The sequence below is a fragment of the Periplaneta americana genome, chromosome 10, assembly GCF_040183065.1.
Source record: "Periplaneta americana isolate PAMFEO1 chromosome 10, P.americana_PAMFEO1_priV1, whole genome shotgun sequence".
Lineage (NCBI taxonomy): Eukaryota > Metazoa > Arthropoda > Insecta > Blattodea > Blattidae > Periplaneta > Periplaneta americana.
The window spans coordinates 98,549,985-98,568,855 of NC_091126.1; the positions used below are offsets into that span (position 1 = coordinate 98,549,985).

General features: G+C 41.4%; 2 protein-coding genes across 3 annotated transcripts in view; both read left to right on the forward strand.

The window, feature by feature from the left end:
* The window catches only part of AMPKalpha (AMP-activated protein kinase alpha subunit), a 113,791-nt gene extending 113,122 nt beyond the window's left edge, over positions 1–669 (forward strand). For both annotated transcript variants that reach the window (XM_069837991.1, XM_069837992.1), the window contains exons 12-13: positions 106–202; positions 291–669. In XM_069837991.1, the coding sequence (XP_069694092.1) occupies positions 106–197 (92 nt within the window). In that variant the 3' untranslated portion in view covers positions 198–202; positions 291–669. The remainder of the gene's footprint in view (positions 1–105; positions 203–290) is intronic.
* Positions 1–18,871, forward strand: part of LOC138707927 (uncharacterized) — a 272,613-nt gene that overhangs the window by 123,561 nt on the left and 130,181 nt on the right. The window lies entirely within an intron of this gene.

Consider the following 18,871-nt stretch of genomic DNA (forward strand, 5'->3'; position numbering starts at 1 on the left):
ACATTTACAGAAGATTATTGCATATAATATTCAGTATGATGAACGTTGTTGTGTGGGTGCACAAAATGTCAAAATGGAGCTTATTGTTTGTATTTACTGTTCCAGATCCAAGCTTGTCCCAGCAACAGAGTACAGGACATCACACAATGGAATTCTTTGAGATGTGTGCAGCACTTATTACGCAGCTTGCGCGTTGAACCAGGTCAAATTGTTACATCATACTGTAATGTGATTTTTTTCACTTGTCAGATAAAAACAAAATAATGTATAATTTTTTTTTCTGTTTACAGAGTCCTGTGATGTGGCACCAACTGCATAAAATTAACCATCTGCATAATATTATTTAATAATTTGACGAGTATGTTGCATAACAGTGCTTGTTTTAGTTGCAGAAATTCACCTTGTGATTGCAATTAGGTTTTTAAATTATATTGTCATGGATAAAAGAAATTCAATCATATATTTTAATTTCTAAGAGAAAGACAATGGTGACTATCCCAGTTCGTGATAATTGAGTTGTTCAGTAGAACTAAAAATTGTTTATTTTAAAGTAAACTTTATTTTAAATGGAATTGACAGTTTTTATTTAATTACATTTATTGACGTTGTCTTGTTTTGTGTTTTTTGTCAGTGACATGTATAAGTTACAAATAAATATTTTAGAGAGTTTTTTTTATAATGCTTTTATTACAAACATGATGTTCCTTTATTTCTTTTTGATAGAGTGAAATCAGAACATTTGCAGACAAGGAATATCAGAAGACTAGTTAAACCACTTGACGCCTGAATGCAAATAAAATTTACAGAAAATTAACGCATATAACATTCAATGTGATGAACATTATTGTGTGGGTGCACAAAACGTTGAAATGTTTTCTTTATTAGTACAGTTGTACAGAATGACTTGACAACACCAGAGATAATTCTTAAATAATAGGTAATATTACAATGTACCTTCTATTTCATAGAAGTTAACGATGAGTACATCCTATTATAAGTGTGGGGTCTGTATTTTCATCTTGAAAGAGTGCCAAAAAAAAGGTATATACACGTGTCGTTTAAAAATAAGATGTTGCCATGGCCACTGTTGCTGTACGCAGTGTCACTTTTCATCTATATTAATTTATTTCTATATATCATAAAGTTTGCTGACAGAAAAGGTTGGCAACATTGAGAGTGTTAGACCTTTGCAAATGCGTGCTGTACTATGTTGATTTTAAACGAGGGTTCTTCATTCCTGCCTCAGAGAATACCACCCTTACTCCACTAGATTAGGGACAGGCAAATCTTTGGTGATCTACTGGGATGTTCTCACATTTTAAAATGATCTCGCAATTACCAGGATATATATATATATATATTTTTTTTTTTTCTTCAGAAAACTCAATTAAAATAACATTAAGAAATGTTTACAGTAATGGAATAAATGTTTATGAAAATAATATGTTAGAAATAGGACATTTTATGTAAAATTGAAAGTTGCAATGCTTTTCCACTTATTTGTGAAATATGGCAGAAATTTTTCTCAAATAATTGCTTTGGTGTTCAGTGAATAACTGGTAAGACTGAGTCGAATGCATGATTTCAAACGTTTGTCAGTTAGCCTCCTTCTATATTTATTTTTCATGAAGTTCATATTTGAAAGTGAATATTCACAGAGGTAAGTAGAAGCAAACAAGGCTTTCACCGAAATTGCAATGTAGGTCATCAATGAATATTATTTTTCTTTAGGAATAACAGACCACCATTTCTTAGGTACTGAAACAGTTTTCACACACAAGTAATTTATTAGATAATTTCAAGTTCAACAACAGGTCCATCCACATTTATTTCTCTTTCCATTGAAGAAGAAAAATAGCCAAGATTTATATTTGCTCAGAGTAAAGACACAAACTCAGATATCAATGGAATGATTTTAAAATCTGAAAATCTCTCCTCAAACTCATCTTTAAAGTCACACATGATTTTTTATGAGGTTTTTATATGAGGTTCTTTCTCATGTTTCATTTCTTCATCTACTTGAGATTTCAAAATAGGAAAGTGTCTTAAGTCGCCATTTCTTAAGTTGTTCTTCCATTAATTTAGTTTTTCAATTAAAGAATGTACCTCAGTTATCATTTCAACAATTTCCTGATTTTTCCTTGAAGCTATGTTCAGATCATAAAGTTTTTCTCTCAGATCAGCTAGGAAATCTAAATTATGAAACCAGCATGAATCTTCAACAGAGTGCACTGTAGTTATCTCTTCTTTTTTTTTCAAAAATGCTACGATGGCAAGTAACAGCTTAATAAACCATTGAAGTACTTTGTCTTTGCTCAGCCAACGCATCTCGCAATGCAGAATTAACTCTTACTACTGCAGTTCTAATTCATTTACCATTTCTTTTAAGATTCTTCTCTGAAGAGGACGAGACCGAATTTTGTTCACAATTTGCACTACAATTTTCATTGTTTCATTCATGTTTAAGAACCTTCTATACAAAGACTGTTGATGTATGATGTAATGATGTGACAGAAATTTTTGAAAACATTTATCTTTTCGGTACTGAGCCAAGTAAAGCCTACTGTTGCAAGGGGTTTGGTTCTATTGCCTGACATAGCTTTGCTTGACAACTCGTTTACTAGACACTAATTGTCAGACATAACAATCGCTCGACAACACTTTAAGCTCTACAAAAATAAACATCTGGTGCATCATGCATTATAACTAACTTGCAAAGTATGATTACTTTTATTATTAGACTACACATTATCAAAATTTGAAAATTGAAATGTTAAAAGAAATTTACGACTAACAGTCCACAGAAAGAATGTAAAATTACAGTTGAATGTTCCTCGGAAGAAATCCAATATAGTTCTAGTACTTCTGTCATTGTATGTGTTAAAAATTCTCTTTTCATGATCGACATATTGCTTTTTCAGTGGCATAGCAGGCATTCTGTGGATGTCTTCGGTTCTACATTTTACCTGAATTTGTTCTTTTCTAATTTCATTTACCATTGTGTGTAAGCCAACATACAATTTACCAACCAGGAATTCGAGCCTTCAGGAGCTTGTTCGAAGTCAGACAGTATGAACGATGGATTCAGCTGAAAGCCGTTATCGGCTGAAAAATTGCTAATAGCTTGGTACAAAGAAGTATAACATTCTAGCGACTTACTTGTCATCAAAGAATAAACAAGTGGCATAATCTTCTTGTTATCACCAGTTCCAACGTATGCATGGATGGTATAGAGCTTCCGAAACAATTTTGGCACTGTTTTAACCCTGGAAAGAATACTTAAACTTCACACTCAGTAATGGATACAAGGGGTATTCGGTTACCCCAAAAGAAATGTTAAGGTATGTGATTGTCAAAAATCAATATATTTTATTTTGACAATTTAGTTTTTGATACCAGTTTACAGTTATGTTTCCTTGCACATATGGCATACATCCAATTAATAATTTTGACACAGACCACCTACATTTGGAACACACGATTTTTGTTTTTCTGTCTTTGCTCTTGGCAGAGGTGATTACTGGAATATTAGAGTGAAAACTGAAACTATCTGAAATCAAATTCATAAGGAATATTGAAGTTTTCACTCCAATATTCCTTATGAATTTGATTTCGGATAGTTTCAGTTATGCATTGTGTACATTTTAGCCTGCATGTTTCTTTGCAAGGTGGTTTTATTGCTTTTGCCTTCTTCAACTTGCCTCTGGAGCTAATATACTCTTGCCCGTTTAAGCCTTCTTTGTTTCCTGACATTATTCAAAACGTTTGCTTCTTTCTGAGTCGTCCCCGTAGTGACTTAACATTGCTCTCTGTTCGATTAGCGCGATTGTTTCATGGCTAAGTTTGTTTCTTGTTTCTATTTTTTTCTTTGACGCTTCCGCCTCAGCCTGCGAAAGGCATTGTTCCAATGTGTTGTACAGTGCTTGTACACCTTGTTTGGGGCCAAATTGTAATTGTTCTAGGTTTTGTTGTAGATAGGACACGAAAGCATCTCTCTACTTCTGTTTTGTTTGGTTGCAAGTGGTACCTTCTTTTCTTTTTGATTGTCTTAGTTGCTTTAACCATTTGGTGGTCCATATCAAATTTTGGGTTCTCTAACATCTGGATGTTCTTCGCGCAACTCAAGTCGTCTATGAGGATGTAGTCGATTTCATTTTTGGTGGTGAGAAATACAGTGATGAAAAAGATGAGAGAATGAAAAGGGATGGATGGTGATAAGGCGATAAATGTTAGTAAAGAAAAGCACGAGAGACACCATTGCATCCCCCGGTCACCAACTTGGCAGAACCCACCTCGATCGGCATGCAATCCAGAGAAAGTAGGTCACTTGCAATTCAGCGAAAGGAGGTCACTTGCCATCCAGCGAAAGTAGGACATTTGCCGCCGAGGGAAAGTAGGTCACTTGTCATCACGCGAATTTCCGGAATTAGAGACAAAATATTTTAGGTACACGAAAAATAACGCTAGAAAAAAGTGCGACGGATTTCCTGGATTTTTGTGGTGATTATTAGTGAACATCGTGGGATGCTACAGTTAAAAGGGCTGGCCTCTGAGCGAAAGCAGGTCAATTGCAATCCAGCGAATGAAGGTCACTTGCCATTCAGCGAAAGTATGTCACTTGCCATGGAGCGAAATTACGTCACTTGCCATCTATCGAAAGTAGGTCACTCGCAATGCAGCAAAAGTAGGACACTTGCAATTCAGCAAAAGTAGGTCACTTGCAATGCAGCGAAAGCAGGTCACTTGCAATCCAGCGAAAGTAGGTGACTTGCAATAGAACAAAAGTAGGTTACTTGCCATCCAGCGAAAGTAGGTCATTCGCAATGCAGCGAAAGTAGGTCACATGCAATCCACCGAAAGTAGATCATTTGAAGTCCAGCGAATGTAGGTCACTTGCCATCCAGCGAAATAGGTCACTTGTCATCCAGCGAAAGAAGGTCACCTACCATCGAGCGGAAGTAGGTCACTTGCCATCGAGCGAAAGTGTGTCACTTGCCATCCAGCGAAAGTAGGTCACTTGCCATACAGCGAAAGTAAGTTTCATGCCATCCAGCGAAAGTAGGTCACTTGCCATCTAGCGAAAATAGGTCACTTGCAATCGAACGAAAGTAGTTCACTTGCCATCAAGCGAAACTAGGTCACTTGCCATCCAGCGGAACTAGGTCACTTGATATCCATCGAAAGTAGGACACTCGCAATGAATGCAAAGTATGTCACTTTCATACCAGCGAAATTAGGTCACTCAAATGCAGCGAAAGTTGGACACTTGCAATCGAACGAAAGTAGGTCACCATCCAGCGAAAGTAGGTTACTTGCCACCACTTGCCATCCAGCGAAAATATGTCACTTGCTATCCCAAGAATGTAGGTCAATTGATATCGAACGAGAGTAGGCCACTTGCCATCCAGCTAAAGTAGGTCACTTGCCACCACTTGCCATCCAGCGAAAATATGTCACTTGCTATCCAGCCGAAGTAGGTCACCTGCAATTCAGCGTACGCAGGTCACTTGAAATCGAGCGTGAGTAGGTCACCCGCAATGCAGCGAAAGTATGTCACTTCGAATCCACCAAATGTAGATCACTTGAAATGCAGCGAAAGTAGATCACTTGGAAATCAGCGAAATTAGGTCACTTGCAATCCAGCGAGAGTTGGTCATTTGCCATCCAGCGAAAGTAGGTCACTCGCAATTAAGCGAAATTAGTTCACTTGCAATCCAAAGAATGTAGGTAGCTTGCAATTCAGCGAAAGTAAATCACTTGCCAACAAGCGAAAGGGGTCATATGACATCGAACAAAAGTAGATCACTTGGCACAGCACGTAAGTAGGACACTACCCATCCAGCGAAAGTAGGTTACTTGTCATTCCACGAAATTAGGTCACTCGCCATTCAGCGAAAGTAGTTTACTCGCCATCCAGCGAAAGTAGGTCACTTGCAATCCAGCGAAAATATGTCACTTGCCATCTAGCGTAATTAAGTAATTTGCCATCCATCGAAAATAGGTCACTTACCACACAGCGAAGGTAGGTCACTTGTCATCCCGCGAAAGTATGTCACTTGCCATCCAGCGAAATTAAGTTATATGCAATCCAGCGAAAGTAAGTCATTTGCCTTCCAGCGAAACTAGGTCACTTGCCATCTAACAAAAGTAGATCACGTGCCATCGAACGAAATTAGATCACTTGCAATCCAGCGGAAGTAGATGACTTGACATCCATCGAAATTGGTTCACTCGAAATGCAGCGAAAGTAGGTCACTTGCATTCCAGCGAAATTAGGTCAATTGCAATGCTACGAAATTAGGTCACTAGGAATCCAGCGAAAGTGGGGCAATTGCAATCCAGCGAAAGTAGGTCACTTGCAATCAGAAGAAATTAGGTCACTTACCATCGAACGAAATTAGTTCACTTGTCATCCAGTGGAAGTAGGTCACATGCCATACAGCGAAAAATAGGTCACTTGCCATCGAGTGAAAGTGGGTCACCTGCAGCCTAGCGAAAGTAGGTCACTTGGCATCGAATAGAATTAAGTCACTTGACATCGAACGAATGTAGTTCATTTGCAGTCCAGTGAAAGTAGGTCACCTGCCGCTTAGCGCAATATGTCACTTGCCAGCAAATGAAAGTCGGTCACTTGACATCGAACGAATGTATGTCACTTGCAATTCAGCGAAAATAGGTCTGTTGTATTCCAGCGAACGTAAGTCACTTGCCACCGATCGAAAGTAGGTCACTTGCCATTGAGCGAATGTAGGTTTCTTGCACCCAGCGGAAATAGGGCACTAGCCATCTAGCGAAAATAGGTGACTTGCAATCCAGCAAACGTAGGTCACTTGCAATCAAGCGAAAGTAGGTCATTTGCCAACGAGCGAAATTAAGTCACTTCACATGCATTGAAATTATGTAACTTGGAATCAGGCGATAGTAGGTCACCTGCCATTGAGCGAAAGTACGTCACTCGCAATGCAGCGAAAGTAAGGTCACTTGAAATCTATAGAATGTAGTTCACTACCAATCCAGCGAAAGTAGGTCACTTGCAATCCAGCGAAAATAGGACACTTCCATTGCAGCCAAAATAGGTCACTTGCAATGCAGCGATAGTAGATCACTTGAAACCTAGCAAAAGTATGTCACTGCCAATCGCACGAAAGTAGGTCACATGCCATCGAAAGAAATTTGGCCAATTTCTATCCAGCGAAATTAGGTCACTTGCCAACGAGCGAAAGTATGTCACTTGCCTTCGAAAAAATGTAGGTCACTTGAAATCGAACGAATGTAGGTCAGTTGCTATCCAGCGAATATAGGTCACATGCCAACGAGCGAAAGTAGGTCACTTTACATCAAGCGAAATTAGGTTACTTTCCATCCAGCAGAAGTAGGTCATTTGCAATCCTGCGAAACGAGGTCACTTGCAATCCAGCCTATGTAAGTCATTTGACATCGAGCGAAAGTTTGTCATTAGCCTTCCAGCGGAAGTAGGTTACTTTCAATCGAAGGAAAGTAGGTCACTTGAAATTCAGTGTACGTAGGTCACTTGACATCGAGCGTGATTATGTCATTTGCCATCTAGCTGATGTAGGTCACTTGCCATCGATCGAAAGTAGATCACTTGCTATCCAGAGTCAGTAGGATACTTGCCAACCAGCGGAAGTAGGTCACTTGCCATCGAGAGAAAGTCGGTCACTTGCCATCCAAAGAATGTAGCTCACTTGATATCGAACGAGAGTAGGCCACTTGCCATTCAGCGAAATTTGGTCACTTGCCACCGAGCGAAAGTACGTCACTTGCCAACCAGCGAATATATATCAATTGCTATCCAGCTGAAATAGGTCACTTGCCATTCAGCGTACGTATGTCACTTGACATAGAGCGCGGGTAGGTCACTTGCCATCCATCGGATGTAGGTCACTTGCCATCGAACGAAAGTAGGTTATTTGCCATCCAGCTAAATTAGATCACTTGTCATCCAGCGAAAGTAGTCACTTCCAATCCACCGAATGTAGATCACTTGAAATACAGCGAAAGTAGGCCACTTGCAAATCAGGGAAATTAGGTCACCTGCCATGCAGCGAAAATGGCACTTGCAATACAACGAAAGTGGGTCATTTGCCATCCAGCGAAAGTAGGTCACTCACAATTAAGCGAAATTAGGTCACTTGCAATCCAGAGAATGTAGATCGCTTGCAATTCAGCGATAGTAGATCACTTGCCAACAAGCGAAAAGGTTCACTTGACATCGAACAAAAGTAGGTCACTTGGCACCGCGCGTAAGTAGGACACTACCCATCCAGCGAAAGTAAGTTACTTGTCATTCCGCGCAATTAGGTCACTCGGCATTCAGCGAAAGTAATTTACACGCCATTCAGCGAAAGTAGGTCACTTGCAATCCAGCGAAATTGTCGCTTGCCATCTAGCGAAATTAAGTAATTTGCCATCCATCGAAACTATTTCACTTATCATCCAGCGAATGTATGTCACTTGTCATCCCGCGAAATTATGTCACTTGCCATCCAGCGAAATTGAGTTATATGCAATCCAGCGAAAGTAAGTCAATGCCTTCCGGCGAAACTAGGTCACTTGCCATCGAACGAAATTAGATCACTTGCCATCCAGCGGAAATAGGTGATTTGACATCCATCGAACTTGGTTCACTCGAAATGCAGCGAAAGTAGGTCACTTGCATACCAGCGAAATTAGGTCAATTGCAATGCTATGAAATTAGGTCACTTGCAATCCAGCGAAAGTGGAGCAAATGCAATCCAGCGAAAGTAGGTCACTTGCAATCAGAAGAAATTAGGTCACTTGCCATCGAACGAAATTAGTTCACTTGCCATCCAGTGGAAATAGGTCACTTGCCATACAGCGAAAGTAGGTCACTTGCCATCGAGTGAAAGTGGGTCACCTTCCGCCTAGCGAAAGTAGGTCACTTGGCATCGAATAGAATTAAGTCACTTGACATCGAACGAATGTAGTTCATTAGCAGTCCAGCGAAAGTAGGTCACCTGCCGCTTAGCGAAATATGTCACTTGCCATCAAATGAAAGTAGGTCACTTGACATCGAACGAATGTATGTCACTTGCCATCCAGCAAAAATAGGTCTCTTGCAATCCAGCGAACGTAAGTCACCTGCCACCGATCGAAAGTAGGTCACTTGCCACGAGCGAAAGTAGATCACTTGCCGTTGAGCGAATGTAGTTTTCTTGACATCCAGGGGAAATAGGGCACTTGCCATCCAGCGAAAATAGGTCACTTGCAATCCAGCAAACTTAGGTCACTTGCAATCAAGCGAAAGTAGGTCACTTCCCAACGAGCGAAATTAGGTCACTTCACATCCAGTGAAATTAGGTCACTTCAAATCAGGCGAAAGAAAGTCACCTGCCATTGAGCGAAGGTACGTCACTCGCAATGCAGCGAAGGTAGGTCACTTGCAATCTAGAGAATGTGGTTCACTCCCAATGCAACGAAAGTAGGTTATTTGCAATCCAGCGAAAATAGGACACTTCCAATGCAGCCAAAATAAGTCACATGCAATGCAGTGAAAGTATGTCACTTGAAATCTAACAAAAGTATGTCACACGCAAACGAACGAAATTTGGCCAATTGCTATCCAGCGAAATTAGGTCACTTGCCAACGAGCGAAAGTTTGTCACTTGCCTTCGAAAGAATGTAGGTCACTTGAAATCGAACGAATGTACGTCACTTGCCATCCAGCGAAAATAGGTCACTTGCGAACGAGCGAAGGCAGGTCACTTTCCATCCAGCGAAAGTAGGTCACTTGCCATCCAGTGAAAGTAGGTCACTTGCCATCCAGCGGAAGTAGGTCATTTGCAATCCTGCGAAAGTAGGTCATTTGCAATCCAGCCTATGTCAGTCACATGACATCGAGCGGAAATAAATCATTTGATTTCCAGCGGAAGTAGGTCACTTTACCATCCAAAGAAAATATGTCACTTGCAATTCAGCGTACGTAGGTCACTTGACACCTAGCGTGATTATGTAACTTGCCATTTAGCGGATGTATGTCACTTGCTATCGATCGAAACTAGATCACTTGCCATCCAGCTTAGTTAGGTCACTTTTCATCCAAAGAATGTAGGTCATACGCAGTGCAACAATAATTCGTCGCTTGCAATCCAGCGAATGTAGAACACTTGCAATGCAGCGGAATTAGGTCACTTGCAGTGCAGCGAATGTAGGTCACAGTCAATACAGCGAAACTAGGTCATTTGATATCCAGCGAAAGTAGGTCACTTGCAATCCAGCGAATGTGTGTCACTTGCAATGCAGCGACAGTAGATCATTTGTAATCCAGCGAAAGTGGGTCACTTGCCGTCCAGCGAAACTAGGTCACTCGCAATTAAGCGAAATTAGGTCACTTCAGTTCCAGAGGATGTTGGTCGCTTGCAATTCAGCGAAAGTAGATCAGTTGCCAACCAGCGAAATTGGGCACTTGCCATCAGATGAAAGTAAGTGACTTGCCACCGAGCGTAAGTAGGTCACTTCCCATCCAGCAAAATTGGGTGACGTGTCATTCTGCGAAATTAGGCCACTCGCCAACCAGCGAAAGTACATTACCTGCCGTCCGGCGAATGTAGGTTATTTGCCATCGATCGTAATTAGATCACGTGCCATGGAGCGAAAGTGGGTCACTTGGCATCCAGCGGAACTAGGTCTCTTGACATACAGCGAAATTGGGTTACTCGCAATGCAGCAAAAGTAATTCACTTGCAATCCAGCATAAGTAGGTCACTTACACTGCAGCGAAACTATGTCACTTGCAATCCAATAAAAGTAGCGGACTTACAATCGAAGGAATGCACGTCACTTGCATTCGAACGAAAGTAGGTCACTTGCAATCCAGCGAAATTAGGCCACTTGCAGTCCAGCGAAAGTATGCCACTTGCCATCTAGCGAAATTAAGTCATTGGAAATCTACCGAAAATAGGTCACTTGTCCTCCCGCGAAAGTAGGTCACTTGCCATCCAGCGAAATTAAGTTATATGCCATCCAGCGAAAGTAAGTCATTTGCCTTCCAGCGGAACTAGGTCACTTGCCATCTAACATAGGTAGGTCACTTGTCATTGAACGAAATTAGATCACTTGCCATCCGGCGGAAATAAGTGACTTGATATCCATCGAAATTATTTCACTCGAAATGCAGCGAATGTATGTCATTTGCATACCAGCGAAATTAGGTCATTTGCAACGCTACGAAATTTGGTCACTTGCAATCCAGCGAAATTGGGCCACTTGCAATCCAGCGAAAGTAGGTCACGCTATCGAATGAAATTAGGCCACTTGCCATAGAACGAAAGTAGGCCACTTGCCATCCAGTGGAAGTAGGTCACTTGCCATACAGTGAATGTAGGTTACTTTCATCGAGTGATACTAGCTCACCTGCCGCCTAGCGAAAGGAAGTCACTTGCCTTCGAATGGAAGTAGGTCACTTGCCACTGAGCGAAAAAGGTCACCTGCCGCTTAGCGAAATTAGCTGACTTGCCATTGAATGAATGTAGGTCATTGACTTCGATGAATGTAGGTCAAATGCCATCCAGCGAAATAGGTCACTTGCCATCCATCAGAAATAGGACACTTGCCATCCAGCGAAAATAGGTCACTTGCAATTCAGCGAATGTAGATCACTTGCATTCCAGAGAAAGTAGGTCACTTGCCATCGAGCGAAAGTAAGTCACTTCCCACCCAGCAAAATTAGGTCACTTGAAATCCAGCGAAAGTATGTCAACAGCCATCGAGAGAAATTAGGTCACTCGCTATGCAGCAAATGTAGGTCACTTACAATGTAGAGAAAGAAGGTCACTCGCTATGCAGCGAAAGGTCACTTGCAAGCCAGCGAAAATAGTCCACTTGCAGTGCAACGAAAAAGGGGTCATTTGCAATCCAGCCAAATTAGGTCACTTACAATCCAGCGAAATAAGGTCACTTGGAATCTAACGAAAGTAGGTCACATGGCATCGAACGAATATTGTTCACTTGCTATCCATCGAAAGAAGGTCAGTCGTAATGTAGCGGAAGTAGGTCACATGCAATTCAGATAAAGTAGGTCACTTGTAATTCAGGGACAGAATGTCACTTGCCATCCAGCGAATGTAGGTCACTTTGCATCGAGCGAAAGTAGGGCAATTGCCACCAAGCGAAAATAGGTCACCTCCCATCCAGCGAAAGTAGGTCACTTGTCACCACGCGAATTTCCGGAATTAGAGACCAAAATATTTTAGGTACCCGAAAAATAATGCTAGAAAAAGTGCAACGGATAACCTGTATTTTTGCGGTGATTATTAGTGGACATCGTGGGATGCTACATTTAAAAGGGTGGGCCTCTGAGCGAATGTTTGTCATTTGCAATCCAGCGAAAGTAGGTCACTTGATATCCAGCGAAGCAGGTCACTTGTCATCTATCGGAAGTACGTAGGTCACATAACATCCATCGAAAGCAGGTCTCTCGAAATGCAAGCAAAAGTAGGTCACTTGCAATCCAGGTAAATTAGGTCACTAGCAATCGAGGGAAATTAGGTCACTAGCAATCGAACGAAAGTAGGTCACTTGCATTAGAACGAAAATAGGTCACTTACAATCCAGCGAAAGAAGCTAACTCGCAATGCAACGAAAGTAGGTCACTTGCAATACAGCGTACGTAGGTCTCTTGACATGGAGGGAAAGTGGCTAACTTGCCATCCAGCGAAATTAGGTCAATTCCAATCCAGCGAATGTAGGTCTCTTGCAATACTGCGAAATAGGTCACTTGCAATGCAGCGAAAGTAGGTCACTTGCAATTCAGCGAAAGTAGGTAAATTCCCATCCAGCGAAAATAGGTCACTTGCAATCCAGGGAATGTAGGTCCCTCGCAATGCAGGGAAAGTAGGTCGCTTGCCATTGAATGAAACTAGGTAATTTAAGATCGAACTAATTTAGGTCACTTGCCTTCCAACTAAATTAGGTCACTTGCCACTGAGCGAAATTAGGTACATTGCCATCCAGCGAAATAAGTCACCTTCCATCCAGCGAAATTAGGTCACTTCCAATCCAGCGAACGTAGGTCACTTGACATCGAACGAAAGTTGGTCACTTGCCAACCAGCGGAATTAGGTCACTTGCCACAAAGCGAAGTAGGAACCTTGCCATCCAGCGAAAGTAGGTCACTTACCATCGATCGAAATTAGGTTATATGCTGAGGGAAACGATCATCTCCTCCCCTCTTCTTCTTATACCGGGTTGTTATTCGCCAGATGTAGTGGTCCATTGGATGATTGGGATATGCGCAGTGGAAGACATACAAATAAATAGTGTGAATTTTCAGTAACATATATAATTAACAAATAATGGATAATAATTACATGAATGATAGAATGAAGGTAACATGTAAATATGAAGTTTAGTGAACGGAAAGATATTGCAAGTTAATCTCAATAACCAATAAACCTATCACTGAATCTTCGAGACTTTAAACTGGGCCAATGTACCTACAAGTAATGATACAATCTGATTAACCAATTCCCAATAACAGGTTGCTGACCTATCAAGCGTTTACCCATTGGAACATTCTCTCAAGCCAACATATAAACTTTAACATGAATGCCCAGTCAGTATGCTAACTCAACACATGCCCCATTAAATTACAGTTACCATGAAATGCAACAAGGAAATTCAACGTACACAATGACTCAGTATTTCACAAAGAATTAACCCAATACAAACTGTCACACGACTGATCAGTGTACTCATAACTAATTAAACATATGTTTCACATAAACTCTGCACATATTACTGATGATAATCTCTGTACCTTACAATAAAATAATGCCCAAATGATATATATATATATATATATATATATATATATATATATATATATATATATATATATATATATATACGATAGATAATATGTAACCGACGATAGTTTCAAATACGAATACTCGTTTGAATAGCAACAGAATCTCATTACACTCGGATTCCTTAATACCAGCGTGTGGAAACTAATGACAACCAATATGGAGAGGCAAGTACTAAAATAATTTCGAAAGCCATACTATTCTAGTTCATTACACCGCCTATTACGATGTAAGCAAAGAGATCGTAATCACCGCGATATCACCAAAACTGTCTTGTAATTTCAATCCAACCTCACACAGCAAAACTATATATCTGCAATCAATCGCAACTATTTAAACCAAGACATATCATCAGCGAGTGATTTCCATACACGATCCACCAATATATTGCAAACACATGCCACCAAACATCAGAATAATTTCACAAGCCAAATTTAACTACTCCAATAATAAATCTGATACAACTTATCACAGTACTGAATCCCAAGATATATTCCAAACAAACTTTCATGCAACCCGTAGATTCCTAGGTGAAATTTAATGATGCACAATTCTCGAACAATCTAACACGACGAACCTAATTTGCAAAGTGTAGTTTGCTATTCGAGCCCTGCTTCCTGAGTGCACGAATGCTGATTCCTATGTGTAGCTATCCGTACGCGGTCTGGTTGCTGAGTAAAGTAAAAAAATCTGAACGTAGCCAAGTAACCTCGCCTTTCTCTCTCTTTTGTTTTACTAAACCAACCAGACAATAGAAAATTTAGGTATGAAAATAAAAGGAAATAGTGGCGCTATCTATGATATGCTGTCTGAGTGCACACTTTCGGGCGAAATGACATACTAGGTGGATGACTGACGCGTCGAGCTCGGCTCAATGCCATCCAGCGGAAGTAGGTCACTTGATATCCATCGAAAGTAGGACACACGCAATGCAGCGAAAGTAAGTTACTTGTAATCCAGGGACGCAATTCACTTGCAATCCAGCGAAAGTAGGTCTATCGCAATGCAGGGAAAATAAGTCACTTGCAATCCAGCGAATGTAGGTCACTTGCAATGCACCGAAAAGAGGTCACTTGCCACTTAGCGAAATTATTTCACTTGCAATTGAACGAAAGTAGGTCACTTACATCGCACGAAAGTAGCTCAATTGCCATAGAGCTAAAGTAGGTCATTCGCAATGCAGGGGACGTAGGTCACTTTGCATCCAGCGAAAGGAGGTTACTTGGCATCCAGAAAAATAGGTCGCTTGCCACCCGGCGAAAGAAGGTCACCTTCCACCGAGCAAAAGTAAGTCACTTCCCATCGAGCGAAAGTAGGTCACCTGTCATCCCGCGAATTTCCGGAATTAGAGACCAAAATATTTTAGGTACTCGAAGAAAAGCCTAGAAAAAAGTACAACGGATTTCCTGGATATTTTCTGTGATTATTAGTGGAAAAGAGCGGGACTCTGAGCGAAATTAGGTCACTTGAAATCCAGCGAAAGTAGGTCACTTGCCATACAGCGAAAGTAGGTCGCTTCACATCGAGCGAAAATGGGTCACTTGACATCCAGCGGAGGTAGGTCAGTTGATATACAACGCAAGTAGGTCACTCGCAATACAACAAGAGTAGGTCAATTCCAATCCACCGAAATTAGGTATTTTGCAACGTACCGAAACTAGGACACTTGCAATCCAGCGAAATTAGGTGACTTGCAATGGAACGAAAATAGGTTAATTGCCATTCAGCGAAATTAGTTCATTCGCAATGCAGCGAAAGTAGATCACTTGCAATCCAGCGAAAGAACTTCACTGCAATCCAACGAATGGAGGTCACTTGCCATGCAGCGAAAGTAGGTCACTTGCCATCGAGAGAATGAATGTATGTATTTCACTTGCAATCCAGCGAAAGTAGGTCACTTGCCAACCAGCGGAAGAAGGTTTCATGCCATCCAGCGAAAGTAGGTCACTTTCCATCCGGGGAAAGTAGGTCACCTTCCATCGAACGAAAATAGGTCATTTGCTTTGATGGAATGTAGGTCACTAGCTATCCTGCGGAAATAGGTCACTTGGTATCCATCGAAAGTAGGACACTCCAAATGCAGCGAAAGTAAGTCACTTGCATATCCGCGAAATTAGGTCACTTGCAATGCAGAAAAAGTGGGTCACTTACACATCGAAAGTAGGTCACTTGCAATTGAACCAAATAAGGTCCCATGTCATCCAGGGAAAATAGGTTACTTGCAATCCAGGGAAAGTAAGTCACTTGCAATGCAGAGTATGTAGGTCACTTGCAATCCAACGAAAGTAAGTCACTTGCCATCCAGCGAAATTAGATCACTCGCATTTAAGTGAAAATTAGTCACTTGAAATTCAGAGAAAGTAGGTCGCTTGCAACTCAGCGAAAGTAAATCACTTGCATAACCAGAGAAAGTAAGTCAATTGCAATCAAACGAAAATAGGCAACTTGCATTCGAACGGAAATAGGTCACTTACAATCCAGCGAAAGTAGATAAATCGCAATGCAGCGAAAGTAGGTTACTTGCAATCCAGCGAAAGTTGGTAACTTGCAATCCAACGAAATTAGTTCACTTGCAATCCAGCGAATGTAGGTCACCTTCCATCCAGGGAAAGCAAGTCACTTGCCATCTCTCGAATTTAGGTGACTTACCATCCAGCAAATGTAGGTGACTTGTCATCCCGCGAAATTATGTCACATTCCATCCAGCGAAAGTACGTTATACGTCAAACTGCGAAAGTAAGTCGCTTGCAATCCAGCGCACGTAGGAATCTTGATATCGAGCAAAAGTAGCTCACTTGCCATCCAGCGAAATTACGTCACATGCAATTCAGCGAAATTAGGTCAATTGCCATCCAGCGAAAGTAGGTCACTTACAATCCAGCGAATGTAGGTCGCCCGCAATGCAGCGGTAGTAGGTCACTTGCAACCTAGCGAAAGTGGTTCACTTTCAATTGAATGAAAGTAGGTAACTTGAGATCGAACGAGAATAGGTCACTTGCCATCCAGCGAAAATAGGTCACTTGCCACTGAGCGAAAGTAGGTATATTGCCATCAAGCGAATGTAGGTCACTTGCCTCCGGGCGAAATTAGGTCACTTGCCACAGAGCGAAATTAAGTCACTTTCCATCTAGCGAAATTTGATCACTTGGCAGAACACGAATTTGCGGAATTAGAGACCAAAATGTATTTGGTACCTAAAAAAGTCTAGAAACAAGTGCAACAGATTTCCTGGATTTTTGCTGTGAATATTAGTGGAAAATGGAGGGCCTCTGAGCGGAATTAGGTCACTTGCAACCCAGCGAAAGTAGGTCACTTGCCATCCAGCGAAAGTAGGTCGCTTGCCATCGATCGAAATTAGGTCACATGCCATCCAGCGGAAGTAGGTCACTTGATATACATCGCAAGTAGATCACTCCCAATACAGCAAATGTAGGTCACTTCAATCCAGCGAAATTAGGTCTTTTGCAACGCACCGAAGCTAGTTCTCTTGCAATTCAGGGAAATTAGGTGACAAGCAATGGAACGAAATTAGATCAATTTCCATTCAGCGAAACTAGGTCACTCGCAATGCAGCGAAAGTGGGTCACTTGCGACCCAGGGAAAGTAGGTCACTTGCAATCCAACGAATTTTGATCACTTGCCATGCCCCGAAAGTAGGTCACTTGATATTGAGCGACAATATATCACTTGCCATCTAGAGAAGGAGTGTCATTTGCCATCCAGCGAAAGTAGGTCACTTTCCATCCAGCGAACGTAGGTCCTTTACATCGAACGAAATAGGTCACTTGCAATCGATGGAAAGTAGGTCACTAGCAATCCAGCGGAAATAGGTCATTTGACATCCGTAGAATGTCGAGCACTCGAAATGCAGAGAAAATAAGATACTTTCATATCAGTGAAATTTGGTCGCTCGCAATGCAGCGCAATTAGATCACTTGCATTCGAACGAATATAGGACACTTCCAATCCAGCGGAATTAATTCACTTGCCATCCAGCAAAATTAGATATCTTGCAATTCAGCGTACGAAGTTCACTTGACGTCGAGCGTGAGTAGGTCACTTGCCAGTCCAACGTATATAGGTCACTTCCCATCGATCGAATTAGTTCACTTGCCATTCAGCCCAATTAAATCACTTGTCATCCAGCGAATGTAGGTCATTCGCAATGCAGCGAAAGTGCCTCATTTGGAATCCAACCAATGTAGGCCACATGCAATGCATCCAAAATAGGTCACTTGCAAAGCATCGAATGTAGGTCACTTGCTATTCAGTAAAATTAGGTCTCTTTCCATCCAGAGAAAGGTCACTTGGAATCCAGGGAAAGTAGGTCACATGCAATGGAGGGAATGTAGTCACTTCCAATCCAGCGAAATTACGTCACTTCTCATCTAGCGAAATTAGGTCAGTCGCAATTAAGCGAAATTAGGTCAGTTGCAATTCAGAGATATTAGGTCTCTTGCGACTAAGCGAAACTAGATCACTTGCCAACTACCGAAAGTAGGTCACTTTCCATCGAAATAGATTAGGTCACTTGGCACCGAGCGTAATTAGGACACTTCCCATTCAGTGAAATAGGTCACTTGTCATCCCGCGAAAGTAGGTCACCCGCCATCCAGCAAAATTGGCTCACTTGCCATCCAGAGAACGTAGGTCACTTGCCATCGAGCGAAATTAGGTCAATTGCCATCGAGCGAAGAACGTCACTTTCCATCCAGCGAAATTAGGTCACTCGCAACGCAGCGAATGTGGGTTACTTTCACTAAAGCGAATGTAGCTCACTTCCAATCGAATGAAAGTAGGTCATTTGCCATCCAGCGGAAGTAGGTCACATGGCATCCAGCGGTATTTGTTCACTTGCCATATGGCGAAATTGGTCAAGTGCCATCCAGTGGGGGTAGGTTACTTGCCATCCAGCGAAAGTAGGTCCCTTTCAATCCAGCGTAAATAGGGCACTTGGCATCGATCGAAATTAGGTCACTTTCTATTCTGCGGATGTTGGTCACTTGATTTGAAGCGAAAGAAAT